Here is a 16763-nt window from a genome sequence, read left to right as displayed (position 1 = left end):
TCTGGGTGGGATATACATATGAATCTCCCATATTTCATGGATGTTTACTGGAAGGGGTGTCTTCTCAGGGAGAAATCACTTGCCAGTAGATACATTTACAAAGGATGTACCTGTGCAGATTGTTCGAATGGAAAATAATATTTACCCAATACGATTATTCCTGGATATTTGATGTGTAGATTCTCTATGAATCCCATAAACCTCTGAATGTACTTCCAAAGTAGGAGAAAAGCTTGGGCATTAGATGTGTGACTTTTCCAGCATAGGTGAATCGACCATATCGCACAAAATGTAATACCTTTTAGCTATAATTTGGATATGTGAATTAATTTGTTAGTAATTTGTACAGAGGAAAAAGGAAGCTTGTGGTGGGGGAGGAAATGTGGCCTAACGGCTAAAGCTACCAACTTTGAAACTGGGGAACCAAATTTGAATTTGCGCCTTGACTCATCATGCTGTGATTCTGGCCAAATCAATTAATCTCCCCATGCCTAAAAACCCCAATGTGTAACATACTTTAGTTCTCTTGTAAATGTGTTTGAGCCAGGTTTGTGCTGTTTAAAACTGCCAAAAATGGTAACAGGTGTGAAACTGAGAAGAACGTTTAAGGTAAAATAATTATTTTCCAGAGTGTGTACTGTTGATATTTCTTTAGAGAGTAACATGCTCATTGAAAAAGATAGTATAGTAATGGTATAAATAGTTCTACAGTTACTAGAACCAAAAGCATACCTTTATGTTTATGTGGTGGTCTTAAATATACGCGCCGCTCCAATATGAGCTTGAAGCCATGAGCCAGATTACATAAACCTGTGTGGGTACAGAGAGCAATTGGTCAGTGATGGACGTTTGCGAAAACAAAACTTTGGTAAGTGCACTTGCAAAAGTTACATTTTTTTTGCTCTGGTCTATTGTTGCAAGCATTGGCGTTAAATTGCCTGTTCTGGAGCAAAGATATATAATGTGGCCCCAGAAAAGGGAAATTGCTTTGCAGTCATGCTAATGGTCAAGCTATTTGCTTGCTTAGCTAAGCATGATCTGGCTCCCCCTAGGGCCCCACACAGATCTATTTGTGACATTGTAACTAAGGGTGACTTTCACTTATCTAATAAGCATGAACTATTATTACCTATTGAAAAGGTGGGAGGTTACATTGTAACCCCAAAGTGGCATTCTATTGTCTGTATATAGAGTAAAGTCAGGCTAATGTCCAGTTGACCTTGGGATTTACTAAACTACTCATCAGTCCCTAATCTTTAATCTAGAGGAGGTTAGTTTAACCTTAATAAAAACTACTAACGGTAAGGCCCCTGGCCCAGTCGATGTCCCCTTGATATGTTTAAATTTAATATCGATCTATGACCTCAATTACTGATGAATGTTTTTTAACTCCATGGCAAAATTCGGACCCAGTAGCGCATAGTCAGAGGCAATAATTATCCAAATTGTTTTGAAGGGAAATAGAGATGGGCTGAAATACTACCACTCTATATCACTCTTTATCCCAGTGGTGAAAATTGTTGGGCGTATTCTTTTGGCCCGATTGAAGTTCTGGTTGAAACAGAAAATGCTCTGTCAGATATCAATTTGGATTTTAAAAGGTTTTGGCAACTGTCGAGCAATCTTTGAATCTCCACCTACTCAATGGTAAATATTCCATGTCCAACCAAGGTATACTCCATCTGGCCTTTATGGATTTGCCCAGTGCATTTGATTGCATGTCCCACAGTAAGCTCTGGACAATAATGTTAAGAGCGGAGATAGAGAAGCCCATGGCTATTGTCTGTTTTTGTGCCAACTTTATTGCAGTGCGTCTGCCTGAGTGAGATTTGGTCAGAACAGTGACTGTACAAATTCCTTTAAAATAAGAAGGGAAGTTATAAAAGGGTTTATTTTAGCCCTTTTTCTATTCTACAGTTACTAGAACCAAAAGCATACCTTTATGTTTATGTGGTGGTCTTAAATATACGCGCCGCTCCAATATGAGCTTGAAGCCATGAGCCAGATTACATAAACCTGTGTGGGTACAGAGAGCAATTGGTCAGTGATGGACGTTTGCGAAAACAAAACTTTGGTAAGTGCACTTGCAAAAGTTACATTTTTTTTGCTCTGGTCTATTGTTGCAAGCATTGGCGTTAAATTGCCTGTTCTGGAGCAAAGATATATAATGTGGCCCCAGAAAAGGGAAATTGCTTTGCAGTCATGCTAATGGTCAAGCTATTTGCTTGCTTAGCTAAGCATGATCTGGCTCCCCCTAGGGCCCCACACAGATCTATTTGTGACATTGTAACTAAGGGTGACTTTCACTTATCTAATAAGCATGAACTATTATTACCTATTGAAAAGGTGGGAGGTTACATTGTAACCCCAAAGTGGCATTCTATTGTCTGTATATAGAGTAAAGTCAGGCTAATGTCCAGTTGACCTTGGGATTTACTAAACTACTCATCAGTCCCTAATCTTTAATCTAGAGGAGGTTAGTTTAACCTTAATAAAAACTACTAACGGTAAGGCCCCTGGCCCAGTCGATGTCCCCTTGATATGTTTAAATTTAATATCGATCTATGACCTCAATTACTGATGAATGTTTTTTAACTCCATGGCAAAATTCGGACCCAGTAGCGCATAGTCAGAGGCAATAATTATCCAAATTGTTTTGAAGGGAAATAGAGATGGGCTGAAATACTACCACTCTATATCACTCTTTATCCCAGTGGTGAAAATTGTTGGGCGTATTCTTTTGGCCCGATTGAAGTTCTGGTTGAAACAGAAAATGCTCTGTCAGATATCAATTTGGATTTTAAAAGGTTTTGGCAACTGTCGAGCAATCTTTGAATCTCCACCTACTCAATGGTAAATATTCCATGTCCAACCAAGGTATACTCCATCTGGCCTTTATGGATTTGCCCAGTGCATTTGATTGCATGTCCCACAGTAAGCTCTGGACAATAATGTTAAGAGCGGAGATAGAGAAGCCCATGGCTATTGTCTGTTTTTGTGCCAACTTTATTGCAGTGCGTCTGCCTGAGTGAGATTTGGTCAGAACAGTGACTGTACAAATTCCTTTAAAATAAGAAGGGAAGTTATAAAAGGGTTTATTTTAGCCCTTTTTCTATTTAACATATATATATATATATATATATATATATATATATATATATATATATATATATATATATATATATATATATATATATATATATATATATATATATGTTAAATAGAAAAAGGGCTAAAATAAACCCTTTTATAACTTCCCTTCTTATTTTAAATATATATATATATCCAAGATCCTAAGTATCCATGGGTTTTACTCCATAAAGATAGTAGCACCCACAGGGGTAGTTCCAACAATGATTTATTTTCGGGAACTACACAGCAACGACGCGTTTCGCCATAGGGCTTCGTCAAATTGTGCAAAGAGCCGAGGCGCCTGTCTGCCTATAAAGACGTCATACATTTCATCAATATCAAGAAAGGACTATCATACATATCTACAAAAGGACCGCCATCTTGTCATGGAGTGATGGATATCACAGTAATGCGGGTGTCCAATACCCAAATAGTTGGCACGTCTATATACAAATGTACATATATACATAATCGATTAGAATTATTCAAATATACATAGAGCCCATGATGGGCTAAAATAGTCCTTTTCATTGCATATGATACAAATTACGCACATAATGGCCTAGTCTTTGGCAGAGTCGTTATATCAAAAACAACCATCTCGCCCTGAATGGGCTAAATCAAAGATTACATATTCAAAATAGAGTTCTAAAATTTCAAAATTTCATCTGTTCATATCTCAATCTTATATAACATTTATAATATCATTCGGGATGGTTATATGAAAAGGACAGTTGGGTGATTAAAGGTACAGTCAATAAAATACTCATCACAAATTTATCATGTCACCTGGGCAATGTCAGTTAACCTCAACCTAAATGTACTGATAGCTCTTCATGCATGTTGAGACCGTTAGGATTTTTACTCTGCAAGTCTATAATGTACCTGGATTCCAGTCGTCTAAGTTTTAAGAGGCGATCCCCCCCTCTAATATTAATAGGAGCTTGGATATTTCAACGGGCACACCCCCGTTTTGTGTGCACCCGCTCACGTGTGCATCTGGCTGGTGTTTGGAAGCGGAGGCATTATTTACCGGCTGCACCGAGTTTGCTTTTGAGGAAATCCCGCATTGCCGTAACCCGGAATTATTGCCGTCACATGTACATTGGACTCAGATTCAGATCGGCACTTTTAAAGAATCGGGTAAGGCGCGGTGAGCGCATCAAAGACTTTATATTATAGACTTTGAACTTTGGGCATTTAACTCAGAGCGAAGGGGGATACAGCATTCACACTTTAGGTAGTTGCGGCTGCGCTACCGTTAATATGTTCGACGAGGCGGAGAGACGTGAAGCCGAACGTGGCATGTTTAAAAATAAGAAAAAAGTGGATGGGACACAAAAGACAGGCACAAGTCAAGCGAGTGGGGGGAACACAACTTTGAACACCAAACTGGTCTCACTGGAGCGTTTATACGAACGTGAGATCAGGAAGTGGTGGGAAGCAACATCTTTACAGAACTACATTGATGTTGATCGTGTCCCCAGAGGCCTGAGAATCTATACCATTCCAGCGTACGAGAACCCTGATCCGCAGTTGCTAGATGCATGGGCTGAACACACGGCAGCATCATGCAAAGGGAGCTTAATAATACTAGTACGCTTTGCTTGGAGCGATAGAGATAAGGCATTGGTACAGATCAAGGATCTCGAGAATGAATTATCGAAGGAGGAAGACCAAGGTAACTTGGCGGAAAAACGTGAACAGATGAAAAAACGTCTAAAAAAATATGAACAAAAAATTAAACAACGGAAAGAAGAAAAATTCGAGAGGGACGAAAATGATTACCAAATGGGAAGAGTCCTGACCTTTGCTAAAAAGTATGAACATACCAGGAAACAATTGAGAACAAAGGTTATAGGACACCTACAAGTGCTTATAAAAACAATGATTGTTTTTGCCGGGTTATTTAAGAATATAAATTAATTACAAAGTATTTGGTTTACAGTTTGAAATACCACTGCATGTTTTACTGTTTGTGTTCATCCCCTCGCAGCTGGTCAGAGACCATGCATTACACTCGCATGCAGCAATATTTACACTGGAACATTACTGGCTCCAGGAATTCATTTTGCTTAAATGTCACCTTCTCCCACAGCGAGGCACGTGTCTGGATAATGCTGATATTACTCCATAGCCTCGAAGAAGGAATGTCATTAAGAAAATGTCACCTTTTTTTAAGTATATTTTATGCTAATTCTCCCTCTCGCTTTCCTTAAAATTAGTGATTTTGAGCAAGGACCTCTTGGCCACCTTACATCTTCTGGTTGCGATAGCCAGGCACTTCCAGCCCCACCTGCCTCTTCCTTCCAACGTCTCCGTGGAGGTGGTCATAGTTGAGGTGAGTGCTTTTATCTTCATATTTAATTATGGAAAATCTGCGCGCTGCTGAACTTTGCTACCCAAGAGCTAATTAGAAGGCAGGCAACACCGTGAACGGACACGCGGACGGTTCAGTCAAACTGCTAATTGTTTCATTTCAGTTTGATGGACCGCTCTGAGGTCACCTCGGAGACGAAGGCGGGAGGGCTGAGGCCTGGTGATGCGCGAGGAGACCGAGCACTGGAGGTCACCTCAGAGCCGAGGGCTGAGGCCTGGTGATGCGCGAGGAGACCGGGCACTGGAGGTCACCTCAGAGCCGAGGGCTGAGGCCTGGTGATGCATGAGGAGACTGAGCACTGCAGGTCACCTCGGAGCCAAAGGCCTGAGGCGTGGTGATATGTGAGGAGACCGAGCACTGCAGGTCACCTCGTAGCCGGAGGGCGGGAGGGCTGAGACCTGGTGATGCGCGAGGAGACCGAGCACTGGAGGTCACCTCGGAGCCGGAGGGCTGAGGCCTGGTGATGTGCGAGGAGACCGAGCACTGGAGGTCACCTCAGAGCCGAGGGCTGAGGCCTGGTGATGCATGAGGAGACTGAGCACTGCAGGTCACCTCGGAGCCAGAGGCCTGAGGCGTGATGATATGTGAGGAGACCGAGCACTGCAGGTCACCTCGGAGCCGGAGGGCGGGAGGGCTGAGACCTGGTGATGCGCGAGGAGACCGAGCACTGGAGGTCACCTCAGAGCCGAGGGCTGAGGCCTGGTGATGCCTGAGGAGACTGAGCACTGCAGGTCACCTCGGAGCCAGAGGCCTGAGGCGTGGTGATATGTGAGGAGACCGAGCACTGCAGGTCACCTCGGAGCCGGAGGGCGGGAGGGCTGAGACCTGGTGATGCGCGAGGAGACCGAGCACTGGAGGTCACCTCAGAGCCGAGGGCTGAGGCCTGGTGATGCCTGAGGAGACTGAGCACTGCAGGTCACCTCGGAGCCAGAGGCCTGAGGCGTGGTGATATGTGAGGAGACCGAGCACTGCAGGTCACCTCGGAGCCGGAGGGCTGAGACCTGGTGATGCGCGAGGAGACCGAGCACTGGAGGTCACCTCAGAGCCGAGGGCTGAGGCCTGGTGATGCCTGAGGAGACTGAGCACTGCAGGTCACCTCGGAGCCAGAGGCCTGAGGCGTGGTGATATGTGAGGAGACCGAGCACTGCAGGTCACCTCGGAGCCGGAGGGCTGAGACCTGGTGATGCGCGAGGAGACCGAGCACTGGAGGTCACCTCAGAGCCGAGGGCTGAGGCCTGGTGATGCCTGAGGAGACTGAGCACTGCAGGTCACCTCGGAGCCAGAGGCCTGAGGTGTGGTGATATGTGAGGAGACCGAGCACTGCAGGTCACCTCGGAGCCGGAGGGCGGGAGGCCTGGTGATGCGCGAGGAGACGGAGCACTGCAGGTCACCTCAAAGCCGGAGCACGGGAGGGCTGAGGGCGGCCTGGTGATGCACGAGGAGACTGAGCACTCTGGTCACCTTGGAGCCGAGGATGGGAGGGCTGAGTCCTGGTGATGCACGAGGTGACCGAGCACTGCAGGTCACATCGGAGCCGGAAGGCAGGAGGGCGGAAGCCTGGTGATGAGCGAGGAGACCTTGCACTGCAGATCACCTCGGAGCCAGAGGGCAAGAGTGCTGAGGGTGACCTGGTGATGTGCGAGGAGACGGAGTACTGCAGGTCACCTTGGAGCCAAGGATGGGAGGGCTGAGGCCTGGTGATATGCGAGGAGACCGAGCACTGGAGGTCACCTCAGAGCCGGAGGGCTGAGGCCAGGTAATGGGCGAGGAGACTGAGCACTGGAGGTCACCTCAGAGCCGGAGGGCTGAGGGCCGCCTGGTGATGAACAAGGAGACCGAGCACTGCAGTTCACCTCGGAGCCGGAGGGTGGGAGGGCTGAGGGTGGCCTGGTGATGCACGAGGAGACCGAGCACTGCAGGTTACCTTGGAGCCGAGGATGGGAGGGCTGAGGCCTAGTGATATGCGAGGAGACCGAGCACTGGAGGTCACCTCAGAGCCGTAGGGCTGAGGCCAGGTAATGTGCGAGGAGACCGAGCACTGGAGGTCACCTTGGAGCTAAAGGGCGGGTGGGGCGGAGGCCTGGTGATGAGTGAGGAGACATTGCACTGCAGGTCACCTCGGAGCCAGATGGCTGAGGGCCGCCTGGTGATGCGTGAGGAGACCGAGAGCTGTAGGTCACCTCGGAGCCGGAGGGCAGGAGGGCTGAGGCCTGATGATGCATGAGGAGACCATCCTGATGATGCATGAGGAGACCATGCACTGGATGTCACCTCAGAGCCAGAGGGTAGGAGGGCTGAGGGCGGCCTGGTGATGCACGAGGAGACCGAGCACTGCAGGTCACCTCGGAGCCTGAGGGCGGGAGGGCTGAGGCCTGGTGATGCACGAGGAGACCAAGCATTGCTGGGCACCTCGCATAATGTCCCTGTTCAATAGTATATTGATACACTTGAGCACAGTGTCAAATGCATCACCACTACCACCTAAATATACCCAATTTTTCTTGATGAGAAAGCAGCTGCAACATTTTGATTGTTTCTAAATATTTCAACATGCATGGCAAACAATTTAGGAAACATTAAGGTAGGTGACTTTTTTACCTTCTGCTAATTTAGGCAAGTTGAACAAACACATCTGGCTCCCATGACCCTCCACTAGACACCAAACCTAAAAAACTAATGAGGCAGAGCAGATGGTGTAAAGATGTGGGGTATGTAAATCTTGTCTGTAGTCTCACAGAACCAAGAAGACCCAACTACTGCATTAGAGTGTGCGCCAGAGACTCTATATTTATTTCTAGACTGGGAGCCTGACCACCAGAGAGAGAATGAAACAGCAGGATGAAGTCAAGATCAGATATGAGATCTGCAGCAACTGATTCAAAAGGTTATTGATAAATAAGAAAGAGAAGAACAAGGCGGGGCAATTACTAAAACCAGATCAGCCCTCCATGAGTACGGGAAAGTATTGCGTCCCTGGAGAGTAGTCTCAGCAGAGAGGTCAGAAACAGAAAAGGGACTGTCAAGTGGTTGAATAAGCAGCACCCTACCAACCTTTCAAACTCTGACAGTGCGAAGGTCCGTTGGTAATGTTTGTGGAGGGTGGGAAGGGCAGAAAGCCCCTTGGAATGTTTAGCCCCTGGTAATTGCCTACTCTGTCCATGTCTTAAGATGCCTCTAAATTCGAGCCAATCCTAAACCAGTAGCCTGGTTCAACCTTAAGTGCATGAAGTACCTTCAAAATATTTGGGATACAAATTAGACAACAAACAAAATATCAAAAAAACTTTAACATGTAGTGAGTTTTTCTTAAACACGTGGAAGGTTTTCAATTTAGTATATATGATCACAGCATTGCATTGACATTTATTTGATTTGGAAGTTTCTAAACATGAACTTTAAAACATTTATTAACCCTCCCTCCTGACAAAGCCATGAACAAAGCGTTTGAATTGTCAGATGCCCCTTATGTCTATAACAATATGGATGAATGAACATTACTCACTATTGAAGCATATACAAGTGAGATTTTTACACAGTATCCATCTTGAACTGAATTACTTGAATGTGCTCCTAAATGTCACTATCACGTCAACTAAATACATGAAGTAACTTGATTTGTCTTAAATCACACAATTTAGTCATGAGGGCGAGCCAGAATTTGAACACTGGTTTTATGGTCACACATAGTGCAATTAAATGTCTGACTAGATTACCTTCTTTTTCTCAATCCCATCATTCTGTGACTCATTTGTTATCTTTCACTATCCGGTAACTCCATATAAAATAATGCACATCTTAAATGAAAAGTAGAAGCAAGTTAAAAAAATCAGTGAGAAATGCACTATTTTATGTTATGAAACCTTTGTTTGTTAATGTGATCACTGCAGATATATGTGTATGCAACCAAAAGTCCACAGAACTGAATTGTGTTTGGTTCAGCATACAATAGTTACTAATGTATGTTTAAATGCACATCCGCCGAAACTAGCGTGTAAACAAATTTCTAATCTACTATATGCAGATGATGCCATTCTTTTAAGCCAAACTAAAGTTGGATTACAGCGTCTAATTAATCGAACAACCATATAAGCAAAGGAAAATGGAATGGTGATAAATGAAACCAAAACTAAAATCATGGTGGTGACTAATAATATAAATGTAAGGTATAAAAGCAAATGGTATATGGAGAACACTCAACTAGAACAAGTCAAAGTATATAGGTATATGGGTGTATTATTCGACGAAAAGGGAAATTATCATCCACAAAAAAATGGACATACAAAGGAAGGCAAATGCTTTGACGGCAGCATTCAGGATCCTACAGAAATCCCTTGGTAACCTCACATATCGTCCCCTCGTAAAGATTATAGCGGCCAAACTTCTTCCGACTATCACATATGGCAGCGAGGCGCTAATTGGGAAAGATTCGGAAATAATAAATAACGCTCTATCGAAAACATTTAAATCTCTTTTCTACCTCCCAAACAATGCCTCACCTGCACAAATTAGATTTGAATTTGGACTAAATAACCAATACTATGCAAGAAAGGGCCAATTAATCAAAACATGGAATCGGATAAAAAATGATCATGATAATCAGTTATCGAAGTTATTATGGCAAGAAATAAATAACAATGTAAAGTCACCTGCATGGAATTATCTTAAAAAAGCGATAGAAGAGTTTGCTGTAATGCCAATCTGGAACAACACAATAAGTAAGGCATCATTTAAAAAAATAATCAACCGAACAACAAATCAACTGTCGCTTGTAAATGATAAACATATGCTGGCAAAAAGAAAACATGCATGGTCAATAATAAATGGATATACAAAAAAGAAGGTACAAGAATATTTGGAAATACCCTGGTCGGAAAAAAATAAGTAAGTACTTGTTAAAGCAAGATTTGGAATACTCCCGGGACTTAGTCATCTTCCCCTGTGGAAAGAAATGGAGAGTTGTACACTATGCAGACTGTGTAAAAATGGAGAGGAGAATATTGTCCACCTGCTATGTATTTGTCCTGGACTTCAGATCGAAAGAAAAACTTTACTTAAACTACCGTTTAATATACGAAGAATAAGGACATGTAGGCACGCAATGATAAGGTGTCTACACTCTAATGATATACGTATGAACGCTGCCTTCGTAAGGTTTTTACTGATAGCTAAAACAAAATTGGGAGACTAAGTTATAAAACTAAGAGGCTTAATGAGTTGTAATGAATTTTATGGTGTAATTGTTTTTAACGGTTTTATTATTATAGTATATGTTTTGTATTGGTAATATTGTAAGATTTTAAATAATCAAACAATAAAGAATTACTTACTTACTAATGTATGTTTAGTGCTTGGAGATCCCTGCTAGTCACAGAAGGCATTGTGAATGTGTAAGTTATTATTTTAAATTTGCATTGTACACAGTATACGATAGGCTGCCATAAAATGTAGGTAAAAAAAAAAAATTAAGTGTACATTTTTGTAATATGGAGATTGTACCTAGTTAAACAGTTCTACAACTGTCTATTAAAAGCAGGCACTCCACAACTCAGCTTGGAACACCCCCTACAATACCTTTAAAAAAAAGAAATATTTGTCTTGGGAAGTTTAAAGTGCTTCCATCAATTAACGCCACCTCTACTGGCTTCCAAACAGCCTTTACCTTCAAGGATTAACCAACTGCACAGATTTATGTTTCTTTTGAGGGCAGGCAGTCTGCACCCTGACGAGGTGGTTAGTTTCTTGTTTGTGTGACTGCCCCTCCCACAGGAGCACAGCACAGGAGACCCTCCTCTTCAGCAGGGGTATTTTTCAAGTGTAACACTGGTCTTTTAGCACAAAGGCTAAAATGATGGTCCTAATTCCTTGGTCCTCTCTTAGTTGATGGTATCTTCCCAACAAATGTTGCTGTTACTGTTTATTTGAAACCCAAATCGGAAAACGTGTTTCTTAAGCTGCCATTGGGCAAGACACCCTCTGGGCTGCAACACCTCATAATTTACAGTGAAAACAATGGTGCATGCCCAGAGGCTTTTCTGCACAGATCATCTACAAACTGTGAAAGATGATAAAAGGGCATCCCGCCCTGCTGCTCATTTAGCCCTATTCAGTCTCTCCATTCAACACGAATGTTGAAGCCTCGCCTGACGACCCGTAAAAGGCAGATGCGGCAGTAGTGCAGTGAGGAAAAGTGCCCCCCGAGACACCCCACAGATCCTTGAACCGTGGGTTCTATCCAGCTGCCAGATGCACTGCTTCCAGCCCCATAGTCCTGATGATGATACCAAGTACCATGGATCGAAACGCCGTCGACTCCCCAGCGATAATTTAGGCTCTTAGAAAACGATAATTTAGGCTCTTAGAAAACAGAAAATTGAAAATTGAATTGCTTAATACTATTCTGTTTTTATGCACTGTATATAATTCTTCACATTACACTTTGCGCCGTCCACGCTGTCTTCACTGTCACTGGCGTCGCCGTAGTGCCACTCACCTTTGCACTCGTGCACCTAGTACAATTTTGGGTTGTTACTTGTTATTGATTAATTGCAGTGCTGATACCAACTGTAATTGTGTTTGTCCTACACAAAAAATGTTTTGATATGCTGATATAAATGATGCCTTGAGCACATATGATAATCAAACTGAGTCTCCTTGCTCCCTTTTGGATAATGCTGTATAGATATCCTGTTTAATTGTCTATAAATTATACCAGTTGGGATATTGTCTTTTGCATATATGCTGCCAGAGCCAGCAGCTGAGGTGAAAGTCAGGTCTGATCATGAAGCATTATAGAAGTTGCTGTTTAAAGCAAGGAAATAAAATGTTGCTTTTCTTTCTTCTGCTCTGTTTAATAACTTACACTGACAGGTGGAGGGATGATGTCTTTTTTTGCTCTCCTTGGATAGTGAAAGCTGGAATCTTCCTGCATGTTTCTACACATTCCATTTTGTTTTCACTGGCTTGTATTGAACTGTTTCTAATATCTGTTTGCAACAAATATTTAACAGATTTTTGGTGTATTTAATTTTGCACCATAAGTTTTATTTTTATTCTTCATGTTTGCAAACATGCTCTCTCTTTCATATGAAAGAGCTACGCACCAAGGTTTTAAGTAGGTTTTTAGTATTTAACAGGGTGCTCAATAGAGGGCACTTAAAATCAGGCATTAATAAAGACCGGGCCTTCCTAGGCTCCTCATTCTTGTCTAAACATAGTTGGGCTGATTCAAGCCCAGTAAATTAGAAAGCTCTTTTTAGATAACACTCCACGTTGAAATGGAGCGGAAAATTATGTAGATAACTACTAAATTATGAATGTGAATAACCAGCAAATTATGACTGTCTTTGTGTTACTGTACTTACCAATCTATACATTTTTCCCTGCCTTGAGTACGCCCAGCCCCTAAGCTTAGTGCTGCAGAAAATCTGACATACTGGTAGATTTAGGTGGCACAAAGTTGCATCTCCGGTTTTAAAGGTCTTCAGACAATGGTAGTGTGTAGCAGCATCTGAGAATTATGCCCACTGAGTTGCTTGCCCACCTAACTTGAATTCAGTTGCACAAAAAGTGTTATAAATAGGCCCGTGAATGTAGCAGTCATAATGACTGTTGTTAACTACTTGTGCTGACACTACTACACACAAGAGCTTTTTTGTATTTTTCTTTCCATAGCCCACCAAAAAAGGAATAAAAACAGAGAAAGTAGTGGAATATGTCACTCAGTGCAGGTAAGTCCAGATTCAATAGATTGCTTTAAAAAATGCATTGACAAGACCTGTAGGCTGGTGTGTAGTGTTTTTATTACTTTATTTATTTTTCAAGAATATATGATGGAAATTAAAAGATTTAAAATAAAAAAATGGTGAGCTTATGCTAACAAAAAAGTATAAAATGAACCATCCCACGTCTTGGCCCACTAGCTTCATCCACAGCTCTTGGTATTGAAGTGCATCATTTTATACAGGGGATGTGCACGTGTGATCAGGCAAAATACTGTCACATTATAATTAATGGCCTTTAGCCCACACACTATACTTTCTGGGTGGAAACTAAATGTGAATGACACTTTAATAGACCGTGGTCCACAGCTTGAGCTCTGTATCAAGCACCTGTAGCCTAGGATTACTGTCTGTGAATATCCACCCCAGAACATGGAAATTACAGTGGCTGTATACCATTACTACACAGCCTGACTTAATCAGGACAACTGGAGTAACCACATCCATAGAGGTCCTACATATATATTGCGCATGGCTGAGCCTGTAGCCCAGCCTTTGTCCTCTAAAAACTTACGAGAATACCATGCTCCCAGACTAGACAGCCCTCCCAGCACATGCTCACCAAGCAGCTTAGGACCCTAAGCAGACTACCCTGCCCTGCAAACTCACTGGAGCTCTGATATGGGCTTGATGGTAATCTGAATCAGTGAGGCTCAAAGGAGATAGGACACAGGTGAGTCTTGTACTGTACATTGGCTCAGTTGGCATGAGACTGATTCCCTTGCTAGGCAACGTGTGGCATTGGGACACAGGGTAACAATCCTACCCTGCTCTTCCTGCAGCGACTCCTTGGCAAACTAGAGACCTTTCCCCCAGTCCAAAATGGCCACTGTAACACATCCTGTTTCTGTGGTTGATGACGTCTCTTCATATGCAGCTTTTACGATAAGTGCCCAACCAAGTGCCAACTCGAAATTCTGCACAATCTGTCCCAATAAAGAAATAGCTTGACTGTTTCCCCCACAACTGAAGCACTGCGACTTATGCTCCAACCGTTACCCTGCTTCAGTTCAAACCCACTCATCGCCAATCTAGATGTCTTAAATGAAATGAGGAACAGTGCATGAGTAAAACACTTCATTTTATTTATAAGCATAAATTATAAGGGGCAACAGCTAACAGGTAAGCTGCTTCTCCAAAAAACGAACATCTCCCAACGTCAGCTTTCTCTCTTCATTCTAGAACCCTCTTGTTCCACACCAGACACGCATTCTAGAATGAACAGCATGAGCTAATAAGAAACAACAGGATCAAACCTGGTGCAGTGGAGATCTTTTGCACTGCAGTTTTTCAGGAAATAGGAGGGACTTTGCAACAGACAGAGGGCCTCCCGGTGGCAAACATATATCCCCCCCCTACCCCCTGTAGTTGAGGCATGACCACAGCCTTTCCTTTTCTTCCTTCATTGCAACCACACCCTCCTTTGCTATGTTGTACAGCTAGGGGAGCAACAACACAGAAAAAAAGACTTAGAACCCCTGTAGTCTGGTACTACTGCCACGGTAAAGGTGATATACAAAGGACATAGAAGAAGGACTTCTATCTTGCAGGGTCCATAGCAAGGGAAGAAAGGCTCCTTCTCTCAGGAGAAGTACAACATAACCAAAGAAATAATCACCATAGATAGAATAACTAAGAAAAAACAACCAAAGAAAAAATACCATCATAAACCAAAGAAGGAGGTCTGCAAATAACGCTTCACACAGTGCTCTTCAAATAAAAGGGGAATGTGACTCCCCTCTCCTCTCTTGCTGTATTAAAATATGACCAAGTAATTGGCACACCGGCCTTAGCCACTAACAACGACTATACTCAAAAACATGAGCCAGCTCCACCCAGACGAAAAAGTCGATTAGCCTTTCAAACACTGCCTTACAATTCTCTCCTTAGATGACAAGACTTCCACTGGCTATATAGTACAGAAGCATGAATTTTCCCATGCTCTCTAGTTGAACCATAGAACAATACCTTTTACCACTCAATCATGACAACCCAGAAGAACCCACTCCTAACATATGGCTTTTGAGAGCTGGCCCAAACTCCTTCAAAATCAACTATATGTCCAGCCTCTCCAAGAATGCAGCAAAGAACTTTAAGCACAGGCTCTTAAAAGTTCTCCCTTAGACTGTCATCTCTGGTCTCTACTTCTGTATGAAAAAGGAGCCTTCATTGAGACCTTATCTTCTTCATTCACTTCACTGCTTGTTGGAGAGTACCTCTGAATACATATTTTTATGCATCAATCTCTATTAAATTACGACATGGACTCACATTTTTCATAATACCCTGACCCTTCTTCAGAGCTGAGGTATTAATCTCAATCTACAGGAACAGAGATATTTTGATTCAAACATCTGACCTTAATTTAGAGATTTTCAATCATCACTTCTCCACCTTGATGACCTTCCTGACTGCCAAGATAGGTCCGTAAATCATCCCCCTTTTCTACTCAATCCTTCACAGTCACACTTTATGATAGACCCTTCACAGCCTGCTGACTGCTTTCTACGCCAGTTCTTTCACCTCTGGTTGGATGTACAACCTTAAATTCCCCATTCCCTCTCCCCTATCCCTTTCAGAGTTTTATCCCATTCTCAACCCTCTTTGGGACTCCTTGATTCACTGTCTCTCTTGAGCACCCTGTAGCCCTCCAATGTCACTCTTCTTAGAGTGCTGTCACCAGAAACCCCCTTTTGTTCTCCCATGGCAAATTTAATTCCTGAACTTCCCTCTTGTTTGCCTCATCTGACCCTATTCCTTCTCCCTGTCCACAAATGTACTTAATCACGTTGCCCTCTTCTCTACTATTTCCGGACTCTTCTTGCCACTTGATCACTCCTTATACAACTCTATATGGAATCCTCTATCCACCTTACTGGACAGATCCCACCTGGAACATACATGTATCGGGCCCCCCACATCCTAGTACCTCTCTGGAAATATCTTTTTCCTCGGCTCTTTGCCCTAGCCTCCATTGGAGCACCTTTTCCACCTGGGTGATCCTTGTACAGCAAAAAGCTCCATTCCCCCTCCCCACTCTTTTTCAAGCTCCTGTGGTTGGACCAGCCCCCATGCTCTTAACTGTGCCACACACTGATACAGCTTTGTCCTCAGTGACATCAGCTGGCCCCAGAGTTGTCATTATTCCCCCTTGTGATTAAAGCTGTTTATTGTGTATTAAAGTGCTGGGAAACTCTGGTTGGGAAGCCAAACGCTATAAAAGACCTGTATAATTATAATATATGGTGTGGTTGTGCAACCTCACTGCCTAATAAACTCAAAAACATCCAGTCAGACTCTTTTGCAAAACCTTAGCTTAACCAATGGTTGCTGTGGCTTCAAGCAGTCAGGCTTTGTAAAAGGAACAAGTGCAAAGCATTTAGAAGTACTAAAACAGTTGAATATGAAAGAAACACAGTGCAAAGAAAACCCAGCACCAATTTATAAAATTATGTTTATGAATTGTTAGACAC

At 43.0% G+C, this 16763-nt stretch overlaps 1 protein-coding gene across 3 annotated transcripts in view; it reads left to right on the top strand.

Moving 5' to 3' along the window:
- PARVG (parvin gamma) overlaps positions 1-16763 on the top strand; it is a 332525-nt gene that overhangs the window by 218363 nt on the left and 97399 nt on the right. For all 3 annotated transcript variants that reach the window (XM_078673857.1, XM_078673856.1, XM_078673858.1), the window contains 2 exons: positions 5358-5473; positions 13184-13239. In XM_078673857.1, the coding sequence (XP_078529983.1) occupies positions 5358-5473; positions 13184-13239 (172 nt within the window). The remainder of the gene's footprint in view (positions 1-5357; positions 5474-13183; positions 13240-16763) is intronic.

Source organism: Lissotriton helveticus, chromosome 1_1 (genome assembly GCF_964261635.1).
Source record: "Lissotriton helveticus chromosome 1_1, aLisHel1.1, whole genome shotgun sequence".
Lineage (NCBI taxonomy): Eukaryota > Metazoa > Chordata > Amphibia > Caudata > Salamandridae > Lissotriton > Lissotriton helveticus.
This window is presented reverse-complemented; position numbering and strand designations above follow the sequence as displayed.